The 18,541-nt window shown below is 39.6% G+C and overlaps 1 protein-coding gene across 16 annotated transcripts in view; it reads left to right on the forward strand.

Moving 5' to 3' along the window:
* SENP6 (SUMO specific peptidase 6) overlaps positions 1-18,541 on the forward strand; it is a 145,967-nt gene that overhangs the window by 102,560 nt on the left and 24,866 nt on the right. For 13 of the 16 annotated variants that reach the window (XR_010917109.1, XM_067532695.1, XM_067532686.1 and 10 more), the window contains 6 exons: positions 3,170-3,355; positions 9,155-9,381; positions 9,939-10,048; positions 10,133-10,249; positions 11,266-11,388; positions 11,721-11,813. Coding sequence is in view for 15 of the 16 variants with exons in the window: in XM_067532695.1 (XP_067388796.1) it covers positions 3,170-3,355; positions 9,155-9,381; positions 9,939-10,048; positions 10,133-10,249; positions 11,266-11,388; positions 11,721-11,813 (856 nt within the window). In the remaining variant the exon portion in view is untranslated. Of the gene's footprint in view, positions 1-3,169; positions 3,356-9,154; positions 9,382-9,938; positions 10,049-10,132; positions 10,254-11,265; positions 11,389-11,720; positions 11,814-17,662; positions 18,232-18,541 lie in introns of those variants that run through there. The other 3 variants (XM_067532698.1, XM_067532693.1, XM_067532700.1) reach the window with 3 other exon arrangements.

The raw sequence follows: 18,541 nt of genomic DNA on the forward strand, positions 1-18,541 counted from the left end.
CACCTTCACCAGATTTCTTTCTAAGGTAGTCTCTAACTTCCATCATTCTTTCCAAACCCAGGGTGCATAGAGATGAGGAGAGGCTTCATTTGTTGAATGTCAGAAGGGCATTAGCTTTCTACCTGGACTGAACTGAGTTCTTTAGTCCTCCACATAGTTACAGTTGCGGACAGGGTTAAGGGCCTATAAGTCTCTACTCAGCAACTCTTGTTCAGGATCTTATCATGCATTTGTTTCTGCTACCAGTTAGCCAAGGTACCTTCAGCAGCTAGTGCATTGGCACATTCTACTAGAGCACGGGCAACTTCAGCAACTTTCTTGGTGCGTGTGCCAACAAGACATTTGCAAAGCAGTGATTCAGTCCTCAGTCTATACTTTTGTGTCTCATTACACCATTTCCCATCAATCCAGGGATAATGCCAATTATGGACAGGTTGTCCTTCAATCACTATTCAGATAGACTCTGAGCCCACCTCCATATTTGTGTGCTTGTGAGTTACCTACTGTGGAATGGATATGTGCAAGTGCTCAAGACAGAGAAAAAATTACCTACCTTTCTCTAACTTTTGCTGTTCAAGGTATGTTGCATATGTCCATTCTGTGACCCTCCCTCCTTCCCTCTCTATTAGAGACTTTCTGGTACAAAGGAACTGAGGGGAGTTGAGCAGCTTTGCCCTCATATACCCACACGCAGTGGTGTGACGTGACAGAGGGAGCGTGAGCTGCCCTGATGGGTACCACTGACTGGAAAAAAGTTCTCTGATTAACTGCATGAGACAAGCATACACCTACAATGATATGGACGTGTGCAACACATCTTGAAGAACAAAAGTTACAGTACAGTAGGTAACTGTTTTTTATGCCATATATATTTAAAAGCAAGCAGACAGAGATTAAGGGTGCATACAACACATCTGCCTTATCATGGAGAAAGTTGCAGGACCCCAACCAGTGAACAGCCACTCAGAGGACATCAGCCTAACTAGACATTGGTCATTGTGTGGTGCTTTGCCAGAGGAGAGAGACCATCAATGGAAGAACAGAGATGAAGAGGAGATGAAAGGTGAAGAGGATGAAAGTTTATCATGTCAGTCCAGAAGCCCAGTGTCCAAAGAAGGTCAAACTCCACATAAACTTACCCATACTTGTCAAGCATGGTATTCTGGAATTCTAGGAAGTGTTTGGATCTTATACCGTTCTTGACTTTAGGGCCCCACAGTGCTGCCCTTCCACCCCATGTCAAGTAACAATTGACAATAAATGATGTATCCCATAGAAGAAACCAGCCCTTAATGTAACATTAAAGACTCTATTCTTTCAGATATTTAGATACCTACTGAGAACCTGGGCATCATATTGGATGTAGCAAAGAGAATGACAATTCCTATAGAAGGAGAAGCACTTTCTGTGGATTCCTTTGATGGAAAAAGGGAAACATCCCTTAAATGATCATGTGAGGCCTCAAATCTTCTGCTGTAAGCTTCAGTTGACATGGCATGTATCTCACAGGTCACCATGAGAGGGCCACAGATCATTACTGATGTGGTCCAGATGTTATTGTCACTAAAGTTATTTTATTATTGTGATAGTGCCCAGTGGCCTAGATCAGGTCAGGGATCCCATTGTAGTAGGCATTTTATAAATGTGTAATAAATCAGTCTCAGTTGCAAAGAATTTACAGCCTAAAGAACAAGGTATAAAAACTGGGTGAGACTAACATATAGGCAGGGTAAAGAAGAATGGTCTAATATAAACTCGTGTGTGCATGCATGTAGTAAGCCACTTGGTGGCAATTATGGGAATCGCAGATGACCATCTCCCCAGCCATTATCAGATATTTGTTAATATTTTCATACTGTGAGTCTAACAAAGAATTAGTATTGCTTTCTCTTCTCATGGCAGGGGTTTGTGTGCGCCCCTTACCATCTCCCCTTCCCACCCACCGCTTCTGCTTAGGAGATAAGTTATTTTGGGTGTCAATATGTTAAACTCTTTTGAGAGGCTGGACAGAGCTGAGATTGGGAGAGTGGGGGGTATTGTTCTGATGGAAGGTGCAGTGGCTGTGGTCTTTGATCTGTAGACAATTATAGACCTGGTTGACGCTTCTGAGTCTATTAATCAGTTGCCAGTGACTTTGTATGTCCCATTTTTTCCCCTTCGGGTTTTCCCATTTTCACCCAAATCTATAGGGTTCTGTCTGTTGAGGCCTAGAACAGTCTCTGAAATTTTGGAATTGATTGAATGTATTGTTCAGTAGTTATCGTGTTACATCCAAAGGGAGAAATGTCAACTGTTTTCATCTAGGACTTTCACTTTGCTCAGTCAATAAGAGATTGCTGTAAATTGGAAAATGATGTAATATAGCTCAAGTTCACTCCTTTAAAGAACTCTACCATTTTGGTGTGGTCTTGCACCCTTTTGTAGGAGCTACCAGGCAATCACAGTTAGTATGTCTTTGTTTCTTTTATTTTAAAACTCCCCTCCCTTAGAGCTGGGGTTCTCAACCTTTTGCTTTCTGAAGTGCCCCCTACCCCAAAGCATGCTATAAAAACTCTCTGGCTCACCTGTGCCACAACAGCTGTTTTTCTGCATCTGAAAGCCAGGGCCAACATTAGGGGGTAGCAAGCAGGGCACTTGCCCATGGTCCCACACCACCAGGAGCCACACAAAGCTCAATTGCTCAGGCTTCAGCTCCAGCCCTTGTGGGTTGGCGGTGGGGTTCTAAAACCGGTGCTGCTTGGTGGACCAAGTCCGGGGGGGACTGCAGGCCCTTGACTGAGAACCGCTGCCTTAGAGGATCTGAGCAAAGGTAGTATGATTCCATGCTAAGCACATTTCATAGGCTCATTTTAAAATTTGCGGTATTGTAGGGAGAGACAAATATCCTGGAACCTTTTCTCTATGGAATAAAGAATGGATTAGAATAAATTTTGTGTTTGTCTTTTGCATTAAGTTTAATGGCTTTCTGCCTATTGACAATACAGCTAGCATCCCTTTTAATTTCAAAACAGAAATCATCATCTACGTGGTTTTGGATCTGAAACTGGTTGAAAACTCCTTTGGTTGCAACAAACAAATGAATTGTCGGTTCTCATTAAAATTACAGGCAAAAGTTGCAAAGGGATATCTTCATATAGATTTTAATGAAACCTTTGTTTTTTCTCCCTAGAGTCAGAAAGTGATACCCGAGAGATAAATTTAAAAACTTCTGAACTTACCAAGTGCGAGTGGTGTAGTGTCCGAAAGTTACCAGTAGCATTTCTGCAAACAGTACCTTCTGCCTGTCTTAACCTGAGATCCCAACTGAAGATGAGTAGGGAGAAGGATAATGTCTGGTATGACTGTAAAGGAGTGAGTAAGTAAGCCTAGTTTGTCTATTACTGTAACTTAAATTGTGTTTTAATATTTGGGTCATCTTTTAAGTGCTTTAAGAAAGTGAGACTAATACCACTGGCTAGAGTAATGTAGACACTGTCACTTTTCTGTGTATCTCTGACAAGACAATTTAAAACAGCCCAGCAAAATTATATATCCCACTCAGCCCACATAAATATTATTGTTAATGTGTTGTCAGATTAGTAAAATTAGTTGTTCTTTATTAGTAATCATGATGAAAGACAGGTGAGTGAATTTTGTATCTGGGCTGTTAAATTGTCATGACAAGGTCATCTTGTAATTCCACCACTACCACTCCTTTCTAAACCTGGGCCACTGCTTGAATAGAAACAGTAACAAATTATACCATATTCTTATGGTAAATTTGCGATGTGGTCAAATATCTGACAGGAAGTCCAGGGCTATTTTATTTTATCTTAGATTTAAGCTGAACTTCATTTTAGACTTCCTGAGGTTAAAGCATAGCATAATAGTCTACTGTACTTTTCTACCTAGTATACAATCCATCTCTCTTAAATAAATTTGTTTTAGATTCAGTGTTTGTATGTATGTTTTTACATACTGAATTTAAGCAACACACAAGTTATGCTTCATTTGTGGTAATAAGCTGAATTGCCTTCAGCCACATATAAGAAATATGGGTAATTTGTATGACAGAAATATCCAAACCCAGAATTTAGTAGTAATGGGAGACTTTAACTACTCAGACGTCTGTTGGAAAGTAATAGTGCAAAACACAAAATTTCAAATAATTTCTTGGAATGTATTGCAGGGAACTTTTAGTTCAGAAAGTGGATGAAGTAACCAGGGGGGACAGCCATTTTAGACTTGATTCTAACCAACAGGAAGGAATTGATTGAAAATCTGAAGCTAGAAGTTAATTTGGGGTAAAAGTGATCATGAAATGATAGTTCTTCGAAGTAGTGGCCCATGAATGCTTTACTTCAGGTGCACGTGTGTCCTGCATGCATTCAATCGAAGATTGTCATTAGCATCTGTTTGGTTGTGCATGCTTCATGCCTTGCACTGAGGCTATATAGGTCTGTACAAGCAAACTGTCCTCAGTTCCTTCACACCAGCCTTGGCCTGAGACAGAGCATTTAGCATGTCTACCTCCCTTGGAAAGGGATGCTTGGCTTACCAGGGTTCAAACACTCCCTTATTGGCAGGAGGCCGTCCCGGTTAGAAGCAGGCACTGTTTGCTGCTGTGGAGAGTTGGACATTCCTCCAGTATAACTTCTGTCTGGCACTTAAATCCAGGGCAAGGAAGAACTGGGAGATTAAGTCAAGGATTGCTAATGATGGAGCTCTCCCTTCAGAGCCAGGTCAGAAGAACCCTTGTGTACACCACTCTCTCGGCAGATCCAGTGCCCCTTCAACTTTGGTTTAGCTCTCCCCGAGAAAAGGAGACACTCCAAAGGCCTACTTGAAGGGTCCCTGGAAGAGGAGCTCCAACTTCCTTCATAAGGACCCCGCTCCTAAATGTTTTACCACACTCTACAACGTTGCAACCAATATCTATAGCATCATTACTTAAAGACATTCCAGTAACCTGAGACCTGCAGAGCCTCTTCATGGTTTCAGTACATACCTTCTACAAGCAATATGTCATGGTCCATGCCTCTAGAGCTGATGCGGCAGTTGGCAGTGCAGTTCTGTCTTCACTTCTGGACCCAATTCTGAAGCTCCTTCCTCCCTGCGAGGATACTGTTCTGGAGTCACCTGAAGTGGTGCACTGATAGGGACTCTACGCCGGGAAGAAAAGATTACTCAACCTGTGTAATAACTGTGGTTCTTCAAGATGTGTTCCTGTATGGGTGCTCCACTACCCAACCTCCTTTACTTCTGCTTCAGAGGTTTCTTTGGTAGGACTTTGTGGTAAAAAAGTAACTGAAGGCTGTTTACTCACACAGCTCTATATAGTCTTGGTGTATATGTAGGCTGAATGGACACTGCTTACGAAAATGTCTAATCAAAGGTGCCTGAGGTGCGCTTACATCTGAAGTAGAGCACCCACAGAGACATATATCTCAAAGAATCACAGTTGCTGAACAGGATGAGTAACCTTTTCATTTCATGATTCTAAGGAAAGGAGGAAGTGAGAGCAGCAGAATAAGGATAATGGAATTAAAAAATGTAGACAAACAAACTGTGAGTACTGGTAGGTGTTCCCACGGAATGAAAATCTAAGGGGAAAAGTTTTTCAGAAAAGGTGGCAGTTTGTCAAGGAAACAATATTGAAGGCACAACTGCAATCATCTATTCTGATGTGAAGGGAAGACAGGAAGAATAATAAGAGGTCAATGTGGCTCTATCCAGGAGCCCTTTAATGACCTGAAAATCAAAAATGAATCCTACAAAATGTGGAAACCTGGACAAATTGCAAAGGATAAGTACAAAGGAATAGTACAAGCACATAGGGACAAAATCAAAATAGCTAAAACACCTAGCAAGGGACATAAGAAGAGGTTCTTTAAATATATTAGGAGCAAGAGAAAGATCAAGGAACATGCAGGTGCTCTACTTAGCCGGGAAGGAGTGCTAATAATTGATGACATCAAGAAGGCTGAGGTGTTTAGTGCCTATTTTGCTTCAGTCTTTGCTAAAAAAGTTAATGATGACTTATTCAACACAATATTAACAACAAGGGGGGAAGAAACATAAGACAAAATAGGGAAAGAACATGTTAAAAGAACATTTAGATAAGTTAGATGTATTCAAGTCTGATTAACTTGTTCCTGAAGTACCTAAGGAACTAGTTGAAAGAATCTCAGAACTGTTAGCAATTACCTTTTGAGAACTCATAGAAGACGGGTAAGACCCTAGAGATCTGAAGAAGGGCAAACATAGTACCTATCTTTAAAAAGGAGAACAAAGGGAATCTGGGGAATTATAAACTGTCCACCTAACTTCACTACTTGGAAAGATACTGGAACAAATTATTAAACAATCCGTTTGTAAGCACCTGGAAGTTAATAGGGTTATAAGGAATAGCCAGCATGGATTTGTCAAGAACAAATCATGCCAATCAACCAAATTTCCTCCTTTGACAAGGTTACTGGTCCAGTGGATAGCGGGCAGCAGAAGACATGATGTATTTTAATGTTAGTAAGATTTTAGACATAGTCCCACATGACAGTCTCATAAGCAAATTAGGGAAATGTGGTTTAGATGAAATTGCTATAAGATGGATGTACAACTGGTTGGAAGGCTGTACTCCAAGAATAGTTATCAGTGGTTCAATGTCAGACTGAAAGGGCATATCTGGTGGAGTCCTGCAGGGGTCAGTCTTGGGTCTGCTAATGTTCAGTATTTTCATCAATGAGTTGGGTAACAGAGTGAAGAGTATGCTTATAAAATTTGTGGCTGACAACAAGTTGGGATGTTACAAGCACTTTGGAGGACAGGATTAGAATTCAAAACAATCTTGACAAATTGGAGAATTGATCTGAAATCATCAAGGTGAAATATGATAAAGTACTACACTTAGGCTGGAAAAATCAAATGCACAATTACAAAATGGGGAGTAACTGGTTAGGTGGTAGTACTGCTGAAAAGGAACTGGGGGTTATAATGGATCAGAAATTCAAGTAGGCTGAAATTCACGTGAAGGCTGTTATAAAAAAGATGGTGATCAATTGTTCTCCATGTCTGCTGGAGGTAGGACAAGAAGTAATGTGCTTAATCTAGAGCAAGGGAGATTTAGATTAGGTATTAGGAAAAATTTTCTAACCATAAGGGTAGTTAAGCTCTGGAATAGGCTTCAAACGAGGCTGTGGGAGCCTCCTCATGAGCGGCTTTTAAGAAAAGGTTGGTGTAGGCTGGTGGTATGGTCCAGCCGGGGACATCGTGACGTTTCCTCGGGCCCAGGCTCCAAGGAAGGCCCCAGCTCTTTTGTCTCGGGGAATAAGCTCCCAGCTTGAGTCTGTAGCTCCGGCCCCCTGGGCGGGGCGGTCTTTCCTGGCAGTCTGTAGCCCCTGAACCCTCACGTAGGGCAGGGCTGGTAAGGTATCCACGACCCCCACCTTCCAACGGGTGGGGTGGGCAAGCAGTCTATTGTCCCCGGCCCTCAGGCAAGGTGGGGCTGGTAAGCAGTCTGTTGCACTTGACCCTCAAGTGGGAAGGCAAGGTACACAGTTTACAGACCCTGGCCCTCAAGCCGAGAGGGGCTGACAAGCAGTCTGTTGCCCCCGGCCCTCAAGTAGGTGGGGCAGGTAAACAGTCTATAGCCCCTGGCCCTCAAGCCGAGAGGGGCTGGCAAGGTAGTCAATAGCCCCCAGCCCTCAAGCGGGTGGGGCAGGAAAGAAGGTTACACTCCCCCCCCCCCCCCCCCTTCAAACTGACTCCTAAACTCCTGTACTAACCGGCTCCTCCCAAAGTAGCCACAGCTACTCCAGACTTCCAGGAGCAGAAGAGAGCATGAGGAGTCTCACCGCACAGGCTCAGGTGCTCCTTCTAAACACAGGAATTACACTGGTATCATCTAGACGCCTTTTTCCTTTGCAGCCATGTCTGTTTGGGGGGGGGGTTAAATGTCACACAGTAATAGATGAGCAGGCAGATTGCTACAGTTCGTAAGAAAAGGCAGATAGATTTATTAATAAAGAAATTACAAAATTAACAAATTGTGAAATCAAAATGTGTGCTAAACTTGAGCTCAAATCAGTTTTACTTGTATGTTGCATATTTAACCCTAATTCTTTTGATTCTTTTTGTCAATTTAGATTATAAACATTTCAGGACAGGGGGATTGCTTATTCTGTGTCTGTAAAAGCATCTTCACACACACCCCTACACACCCACCCTGGATTTGACTCTCCTCTTGTAACAAATATACATTGGTGTAACTCCACTAATTTCAGTGACACTACTGTTGATGAATACTAGTGTTGACATGGGAAGAATTAAGCCCACTGTCTCCAGATACTGATATGAAATTATACCAAAATTACAAGACAACAGCTATAATACAGGAAAAGGGAAAGTGTTGGTGATTTGATAATTTCATTTGCTTTTTAGTGAAGTCCAAGGTAAAGAGAAGAAGCTGCTTTTTGAAATACATTAGGACCTCTGACTCTCTCTTTTTAAAAGTATTTGTATCAGATGTGATTCTTCACATTTCCAAATTATGGTCGTATTTTGCAATACTTGGCACAGGTGTAAATGGCTGGCCAAAATGCAAGGAATTGGCAAATAAGCTTATTATAGTGTAGTTATTTTTAAATCCTCCAAAAATATACTTCATGTAAGTTTTATGTGTATATGCTTAATATTGCCAGCAAGTCTTAGTAACAGGCAAACAGCACTTTCTGGTCTCTTTAACAGTATTTCTTCCTTACCCAGCACACATTGTTTTATGTTGTTGCTCTTATGAGTTTTTTTATACTGAGAAGCGTATTTATATTTGTATCTCAAATTATCTGTATTTACAATAACTTTACCATGTAAACAAACTTAGGTCAAATTTTCAAATCCAGATGCTTGTCTTTAGGAATTAATTTTGGAGCTTGTAAATCAAATTTGCCTAATATTTCAGAAGAGATAAGAACACACAATACTTATGGAATCTGTGTGAGTTCCACACCCCTGAAATCAGGCTTAACTTTGGAATCCAAGCTGCAAAATTTTGGCATTAAAACAGTAATGTATTTGATTTGACTTGAGGCTGTTTAACATCAATAGCTTTGAAATAGTAGTCCAGACAGATTTTTATGCATTTTTAAGTAAATTGAAAATTGTGTATCTGTTTTTTCCTTAGATCCAGAAGAACAGTACATTGTTCTGATTTTTGAGACTGGCCTTGATCCTCATGGAAATGCAATATTTGAAAAAATTGTTGCTGAGATTGGTATCAGGAATAACATTTCTGATTTCTTTGTGAAAATTTCCTTTGAAGAAGCCAATGGCAGGCTTGTGGCCTTTACAAAATCCTTGGAAGACAATTCCAAAGGAAGCTCTTCTCATAAAGAAAACAAAATAAAAAATGTAAATTTTTTTTTCATAACCAAAGCTTTACTCTGAGTTGTGATGTCATTTGATTTACAAGTACTATGCTGTTTCACTAGTGGCAATTGTCTTTTAGTATATATTTTTGTCTTTCTAGCTTTTATTTCACAGATTTCATTTTTACAGAATTTTAGCTAAATGTGTAACATTAGTACAATTTCAAAAGAAGAAAATTATTTTGCTGTACTGTAGTTAAATATACTTAGTGCTTTCTTTTACCCAAATTTAACTTCCAAAGAACTTGCAAAATTTTGAGGTATCACTTATGTGTCAGTCTGACTGGTAGACAAACTAAAGTACCATAAATGGATTAACAAAGGGAAGGAAAATATTTTTATGATAAATGGATCTTTTAGACCATGGTACTAATGATTTTACCACGCTGTCAGGAAAATGCTCTGCTTAGCCTCTCAAAGCATTTTTTTTAAACAGTGGAACATGTAGTCTCTTTTGGGGGAATTTACAAGGATTTAATACTTTAATTTTATGAACTCTGAGTATACAGTCTGAATAAATATTATATTCATTTTTATAAGGTTGTCTCTGAATCCAAAATCCAGCTGCGAAATACACCTCCATTTCAATTTTTTGATGATGATGATGAAATTGGAGAGCCACATACAGTCTTTATCGGTCCTATAGAAAAGTAAGATGTCTTTCAGTGTTTTGCAATGCTTTACTACTTTTTTTGGCGCTTCATATTTATTATTTAATATATTTTTCTTTGCAGGTTGATAGTTTATCCACCTCCTCCTGCTAAAGGTGGTATTTCTGTGACCAATGAAGACCTCCATTGCCTAAATGAAGGAGAATTTTTAAATGATGTTATTATTGATTTTTATTTAAAGTAAGTTTTTTTTTTTTTTTTTTAATTTCAAGCTGGTTTTTAGCATCTCCTTATTGTGGCTCTTGAAACTTTTTACATCAAAGCTCTATAGGTCAATTAACATGACTTTTGTTTCAAACCATCTATGTTTGCAAGATTTAAAAGTTTAATTTTTATTTTGCTAAAAGTTTATGCTTTGTCCTGTTTGACACTGATACAATTCTTACTTAATTTGAAAAAAAAGATTCTACAAAACTTCTCTATAAGAGGGATAATAGTGATAACTAAGTAGGGAAGAAAAATAACCTTAATTTGACTGTCCTCTCTTTAAGGTGAATAAATATGTTCATAATTGTATTTGAATGCACTAGAGCTGAATTTTATTATTTTAATTTATAGAATCTGCTAATAAAATCAGTCTCTTAGCAGTTCCTTAGAATATGATTTTTTAAAATGTCAATTTTCAACCTATGGTATTAAATGATGTAATCATGTGGCTGTGTTTTGGTGCCTAATATGTAGAGAGATTTATGTACATAATATATATTAGAAGAAAAGAGGAGACTGAGTGCCTCAGTTTAGAATGTTAAATACTTTTTCTTTGTAACAGAGCTTCAGGGGTTGCTGCTTTTTTTTTTTTTTTTTTTGTACATTGCATCAATGACCCATTAAATAATAGGTTTAAATCTTCTACACACTTGGATAACAAAAGAAATTAAAAAGAAACCTATATTAAAGAGCCAACTCAAATCCACAGAGAATGAAATTGCTTGAGCAAAAATGCTTCCTTAAAGTGTCGGTAGCATTTGTCACTCTAGTTAGTTAACTGACTCATGACACTTTTCCAGGTCATTCTAATTTAATGACAGGCATCTGAGACCTTTTTGGGTGGGCTCTGCTGCTGTTTGGTCAGTATGGCCACTATGTGGCAGACTTTGTCAATCAGTTGAGTAACATTGAGCTTTACATAGGAGTAAAGAACTGCAGGAATTTTTGTTTTTTGTTTTTTAAATAATAGGATGTTTTTCTTAAAACAGGTATTTGGTCCTTGAAAAACTGAAAAAAGATGATGCTGACAGAATTCATGTGTTCAGTTCATTTTTCTATAAACGCCTTAATCAAAAAGAGAGAAGAAATCTTCATGAAACTGCAAACCTCTCGTAAGTCTAATGTATTAACAAATGATAAACACAATGAAAGCCATTAGACTAGAGACATTACACAAATAAAACCCTTAGAAACAATATATGGAATTTTTTTTAGATGCTGATGCAAGCCAGAATCTCGGCAGTCTTATCCCAAGAATTAGAAATGTAGAATATGCACTACAGATCTTTAGAGATCTTTTCAACTGGTGCTAATACCATGAAAATATCCAGAAATTTAGTCTTAAAAAAAGAGAAGTCAGTCCAACAAAACAAAGATTACATGGTGCCCTAAAAAGTTGAACAACTATATTAAATATTTACTCTTTGCTTTTGATGTCTTACAGAATACAGCAGAAGCGACACGGGCGAGTGAAAACATGGACACGGCATGTTGACATTTTTGAGAAGGATTTCATTTTTGTTCCCCTGAATGAAGCGTAAGAAAACTTCCTTTTATTAGATTTATACAATAGAAATTGTTTGGATTGCCAGTTTTTAAATGAAAAGCATGCTTACAGTGATTGCACTTGAAGTTAAAGTACCATTTCCTATTTCATATGTTGAGCATTTCTCTGACTGGTAAAAATGTTCAAAAATGGAAGGACAATGCCATTGTCATAAAACATGAATTATTAGGAAATATGAAGACTGAGCAAAACTGAGACAATTTTCTTGGGCGATCTTATTTTTCACCTGGTTTCATTTAAAGTTTCTCTTTTAATCTGGTTTTAGTCAGTAATGTTGGGATTTTTAACTTCTTACCCTAAAACCTTTCTCTTAATTGTTGGATTATAAAATCCCTAATGCATTCAAGTTACCTGCTCCTGGCTGCAACAGGGCCAAGATCACAGATGATGCAGTTTATTTTTTATTAATTGTAAAATCATAGCACTTAGGAGCCCTAGTCATGTGCTGGGGACTGTACAAACAAAAACAATCCTGAGCCAAGGAGCTTGCAATCTAAGTATAAGGCAAGAGATATCAGATGGTTACAGACAGATTGGGAAGTACAAGGAACCAGTGAGACTGCATTGGTCACCATAATAGGCATTGGTTTCTGCATACCAGCCACCCAACAGTTGTCAAGTTTTTTGTAGGCATCGCAGTAAAGGAGAATTTTAAGAAGAGATTTGAAGGTAGGTAATGAGGTAGTCTTGCAGATGTTTACAGGGACTGCCTCCCAAGTGTGTTGGGGTAGCATGGGAGAAAGCATGAAAGTACATTTGAAAATTTAACAAGTAAGGGAGACTGCTCTTATGGGCCAATTGGAGGTGAGTATTGACAACTCAATAGCAAATGGGAGATGATAGATAGTGTGGTGGTTGACTGTAAAGGGCCTTGTAAGTGAATATAAGCATCTTATATTTGATTGGATAGAAAGGAGGGAGCCAACGAGTGGACTCTGAGAGATAACATCAAAGTAACGGGTTAAGAAAATGATCTTTGTAGCTGTATTCTGAATGGATATGAACAGGGTAATATTGCATTTGTGAAGGCCAGAGGGAAAGATGTTGCAGTAATCAACAAGTGAGATGATGATGAATGCGGCTGAAAGTTTTAGCTGTGTGGATGGATAGGAAAGTCTGTATTTTTGAGAGTTTATGCAGAAAGAATCAGCAAGATTTAGATATAGTCTGGACATAAGGATCTAGAGACAGGCCCAAGTTGAAGGTGACAGGCCTGAGTGACAATCTGGATGGTGGTGGTGTCCATAGTGACTGAGAGAAGACGTAATGAGGAGAGGTTTGGGAGAGGAAGATTGAGTTCTGTTTTTGCAACGCTGGGTTAGAGCTGACAGCTGGGTATTCATGAAATGGCAGAGAGACAGGCCAGGATTTAGTTTGTACAAAAGGAGATGGGTCTGGAACAGAGGTAAATCATCAGCAAGAGATGCTAGATAGTTTTTTGTTTGTGGGTGAGTTACCAAGAAATAAGGTATAGAGGGAGAAGAGGGGACCAAGGACAGAGTCCTATGGAACTCCCATAGCAAGATAGAGGATGGATGAGAAGGTTCCTCCAAGGACACATTGAAAGAGTGACCAGAGAAATAGGAAGAGAACAAGGAGAAGACAGTCACAGAAGCTAAGGGAGGACAAGACTTCAAGAACATACGTCAACTGTGTAAAAGATGGCTGATCAATGAAGATGAGGATGGAGTACTAATTCTGAGCTTTTTAGCTAAGAAGAAGTCTAGAGATCTTGGTGAGAGCAGTTTCAGTGGAGTGAAAGTGGTGGAAGCTGGATTGTAGACTGTCTAGGATGCAGTTGGAAGACAGGAACTCTAGATAGTACGTTCAATAAACATAGAGAAGAAAGGGAGAAGAGAGATGGGGTGGTAACTGGAGAGGCTAGTGGAGTCAAAGGTAGGATTTTTAAGATGGGAATGATGAGAGAATGCTTATATTGAGAGAGGAAAAAGCAAGAGGGGGAGAAAGTTTCTTGTCTGGATAAGTGGAGGGTTAGAAGAGAAGAACAGTGACCCCATCTCATCCCTTAATTCCCACTCTCCTTACTCTTCTCCTGAAACTATCTGCATCTGTGACATGGGAGAAGGAGGTGAGAGTAGTAGATGGGGACGAGAGAAGGGAAGGCAAGTGGAGGAAAGAGGGACAAGGTCATGTTGGTTTTTGTCAGTTTTCTCTTGGAAGAAATTGGAAGAACCTGGAGAGAGAAGTGGAGACAATTGAAATTCTTGTCTTCATCACTTGCCCTTTATTTAGGTGTAACTATTTTCCTTTATAGTCTTTTTAAACCAGCATCTTCCCTGGGTATGAAGGCAGACTTAGAGATGTCTACAATGCATTTAGGATAAATCTACACAGCAAAGGAAAACCTGTAGCTGGCCCATGCCAGGTGACTTGGGCTCACGGGGCTTCGGCCATGGCATTGTTTCACTGCTGTGTAGACTTCCGGGCCCTGGCTGGTGACCAGGCTCTGGTATCTTGCAAGGTGGGAGGGTCCTATAACCCAGGCGCCAGCCCAAACCTGGAAGTCTACATGGTAGTGAAACAACCCTGCAGTCCGTGCCCCGTGAGCCCAAATTAGTTGGCATGGGCCAACTGTGGGTTTTCCTTTGCTGTGTAGACATAGTCTTAGACATCTGTGGCTGTCCTGTGCCAGCTGACTTGGGATCAGGCTATAAGGGGCTGTTTTAACTGTGGTGTAGATGTTGATGCTCTGGCTGCAGCCCAAGCTCTGGAATCCACCCCGATTGCAAGGTTCTAGATCCTGAGCTCCAGCCCATGCCCAAACATCTACACCACAATTATACAGCCCCTTAGCCCGAGCCCAAGTCAGCTGGCACAGGCCAGCTACAGGTTTTTAACTGTAGTGTAGACATACCCTTAGTGACTTCCTAATGGTCATCAAGGAGTGTTAGTGTTAAGTGCTTCTACAAGGATGAAAGCACATTACTTCCTGTTCCCCTAACTTCCATCAAAACAAGGAGCAAAAATCTCAAGGTTACTCCCAAATTATTTCCCCTTTTAGAAATGAAAGATTGCCATAAACTCTTCAGCCAACTTTTTAAGACATATTAAATCCTCATGGGAAACTATACCTGGAATAATATAAAAAATGAAAACTTTAAATGACTGAGAATGGTGACAAAATCATCAAGTGGTAGCTTTCTGAATGTTTGGAATATGAAGGGTGAGATTCTGATCTATGAGCCTCTCAAAGCTACCCAAAGTCTTGCCTGTATGCAAAAGGCTTCCTTAAGCCATTTTCCTCTTCCTTTGTGCTCTTGTTCAGTGGCTGGCCCTAAAGAGGTAGTATGATCTAGTTGACTGAGCATGGGATGAGGAGCCTGAATTCTGTTCCCTGCTCTGCCAATGGTTTGTTAGGTAGCCTTAAGCAGGTCTCTTAAGCTCTCTTTCCACTGCTTTCATAGCTGTAAAATGAGAATAATTCTTAATGCTGAGAAACAAGTCATTGAGATAGCTATATGCTTATGAACTTAATTAAACACTTATTTGTACAGCACTTGGATGATGTAAAGCATTAAAAGGCCTTGTCCACATTAGAAAAATTTGGACCCCTGGCATGCCTGTAACATACCCATGTGTCCACACAAATTTACTCCCATTGATTCATAGGCAGTCATACACTCGGATTGCACTTCCTCTGGTCAAGGCAAGTCTCCAAGTTGGGCTCCACTAATATAGCGCTAGCTGATTTTGAAGCATGCTTGGAAGAAGCCATCATATGAGCACACTGTCACTTGGCCCAAAGCAGATGTCTGGGCACTTGAGAGAATCTGGAGGATAAAGTGGTTGTTCCAGCTGAGACACTGTAATTTGGAACACCCTAGTCTCTGAAAAGCAAGGTATTCCTTGATTTGAGAAACAGTATAAGGGGGGAAAAAAATGTTGAAGGTCCAGTCCAGTATGGGTCAAGGTAACATCCACTCTGGGGCAGACATAAAAGGGGGTCTTTCAATGAACTAGTCCCTGTTACTGGGCCTGTTCCATCTGTGGAGTTTGAGATACTATTGGACAGCATCTATACATGCAGCCTAAGGCTTGTAAGGATCTGAATGGAGGACACCATTAGGATGGTTGAGAGCAAGGCAAGAATATTTGAAAACCAGGAGGTGCTGGAGACCATGCTCGAATTACAGGACCTATTCAGAATTTCTGGAGTTGGCAGTGAAGACTGTTCAGGTGGAAGAGTACTCTGGAGATGAGGGAACTTCTGTATAAGGTATATGACCTTTTTTGTTTTGGTTTTTTTTGCTTTGCTTTATTTATTTATTTCTGTGGATCAGGGCTGGTTTTGCAGGCTCATGAACTGGGGGAACAAACTTCTGGGTTCATAAGTTCATCACCATAACTGTGAAATTAATAGACTCAGTCTCTAGTGAAAGCAAAAAACATTCCTACCATTCCCTGTAAGTGTCTTCTGTGCCCCATTGTGCTGCCACAGCACAGCAGCAGCTCTTTATGCCCTCCCCAGTCCTCTATCTTAGCGCCACTAGACTCCAGCATATAGCAGCTCTCTCTAACTTTTCACTTTAGGTTGCATGGGCTATTTCAAGTAAGGCCAAAGTTTCTGAGAAGCTACTCACAGTGGCTAGCTAAGTCATGCCGCGTGTCCATATGCAAAATTGTAGTCAAGTAATTTTTCTGTATTTCAATGTTTGATTTTTTTTTTTAAATGTACAAAAAAGAACTTCACTGCAATTCATCTTGGGCCTAGCATGTACATGCATTATATCTGTTGTTTCATATGCCAGTCTAGGGTATCTACTCAGTTTGCTACCTAGTTGCAAATGCATTTTGTTCTGTTTTTCTGCTTAATTCATGTTGAAATTTGGACATGAGCATTATCAGCAAACTGCTCTAATTGTTTGCAAACAGCCACAGTCAAGGGGTATGGAATCACAGATCTTTTCTCCTTTTCCACTGTCCCCACTGCTATTCGTTAAGAGCTGGTCAGCGCACGGGTTTTGTACTGCTGTAACTGTCCATTGCAGGTGTGTGTTTTTTTTTTTTAAACTGATATAATTAAACTAATATAACTCCTAATGTAGATGCAGTTACATTAGTATAAAAGTGCTGATACAAGTACATTTCCCTTTCTGTATGGAATAAGCTTTCTATATGGAATAACTGCATCCACATAAGGGGAGTTGTATGCTTTTTAACTATACCAGAATAATTAAAGCAGCACATTTTTTGGATGTAGACAAGGCAGAGCAGTAACCTAAAGTGGATAATTTATTTTTAGCTAAAATTTTCTGGATTAACGTGCAAATCTTTACCAATCTAGACCATTGTCTTTACCAGTCAAGCCAGAAAATGATGCTAATATACCTTTGGCCCCTTGGAACCTGTTTATGCATGTCTAATTTTGGAGCATGTTCTTAAATTCTAATCCATGAGAATAACTCGTGTGGATTTATCCCTCTGTCCCCTCCAATACCCACTTGTTATTGTTTTTTGTTTTGTTTGCTGGAGGCTTAACTGTAAATATCATGTTGAGATATCTGCAATAAATAATATTTCTTTAGTCCTGTCCCATCAAACCACTTCCCTATCACCACCCCCACACACTCATTCACATTGGTCCCAGTAATCCAACACCTCGTCCAAATAAACCGTATTATAAATATGGTTAAAGTGTTGGTTTATGTCCCTACCATTTCAAATCCCAAAACAGACTGATTTGTAAAAGGTCATTAGAATTTGAAAGTGAACCAAAATTCTTAATTTGATTGCGTTTCTGGGAATTCAGCAGTTGCTTGTGCCATTAGTGACCTAATATACACATCTCCTCACTTCAGTGACTACTATTGCACCAAGTGTCAGAGAGAAAAGGAAGCAGGAATCCAGCAATGCAAGTGGTGGTTGAGTGCTTGACTGAAAAAAAGAAAAGCACCACTTTTATAGAGTTTGAAGAGCAAAATGTCAACTTGAAAAGAAAAAAAGACTGATTTAACCAAGAGAATAGAGTGTCATGAAGAAATATACATCATGATAGAAGAATGAAGCTTCAGGAGCAAGAGGCACATGGGGAGTTCCTGAAAGAATACTTAGAGGTGCAAAGGCAGCTGGCACTCTTATCCCAATACTAGTTCCCTGCACGGGTTAAATATGTACCACCTCCTCTGGACAATGCCACGGTACATACAGGAAAGTAGCAGCTTTTGTTGGGCTGCCACCTATGCTTGTATGCTCCCTTCAATACATTCTCATGGCACTCCACTTGGCTGGTGATCAGGACAAAGAAAACTGGAATTCCCAGCACCTGTATTTTTTGTCTCTATAGTCTGGAAGATTTCATTGTTGGTTTTTGTATTTTCAGTGGCTTTTTGCAGTTTGTAGGCTTAATAAATTTGAATTATGTGTTTTATTTCTGTGTTAAGTTGATCTGTCATGCATACTTCAATTTACCTTCTATACATCACCATTTCACTATTCCCTAACTTCCCTCGTACAGACTTTTTAAAAAAAAAACTGATAAAAGCATACCTATTAAATAAGGTAAATACATCATTAACAAAATAAAAAATATTTAATAGCAGCAAATACCAATAATAAATTCTGTCTTTCAGTTTCCAACATGCTCAGTCCCCTACATCCTCCCATGTATTGACAAAATATGAGCCCAGAGCATCTCTGATCTGATTTGCAAACCTAAGTCAAATAACATTTGTGCAAGT

This window comes from Emydura macquarii, unplaced genomic scaffold (assembly GCF_026122565.2).
Source record: "Emydura macquarii macquarii isolate MOO-44397 ecotype Brisbane River unplaced genomic scaffold, CSIRO-AGI_Emac_v2 contig_3295, whole genome shotgun sequence".
Lineage (NCBI taxonomy): Eukaryota > Metazoa > Chordata > Testudines > Chelidae > Emydura > Emydura macquarii.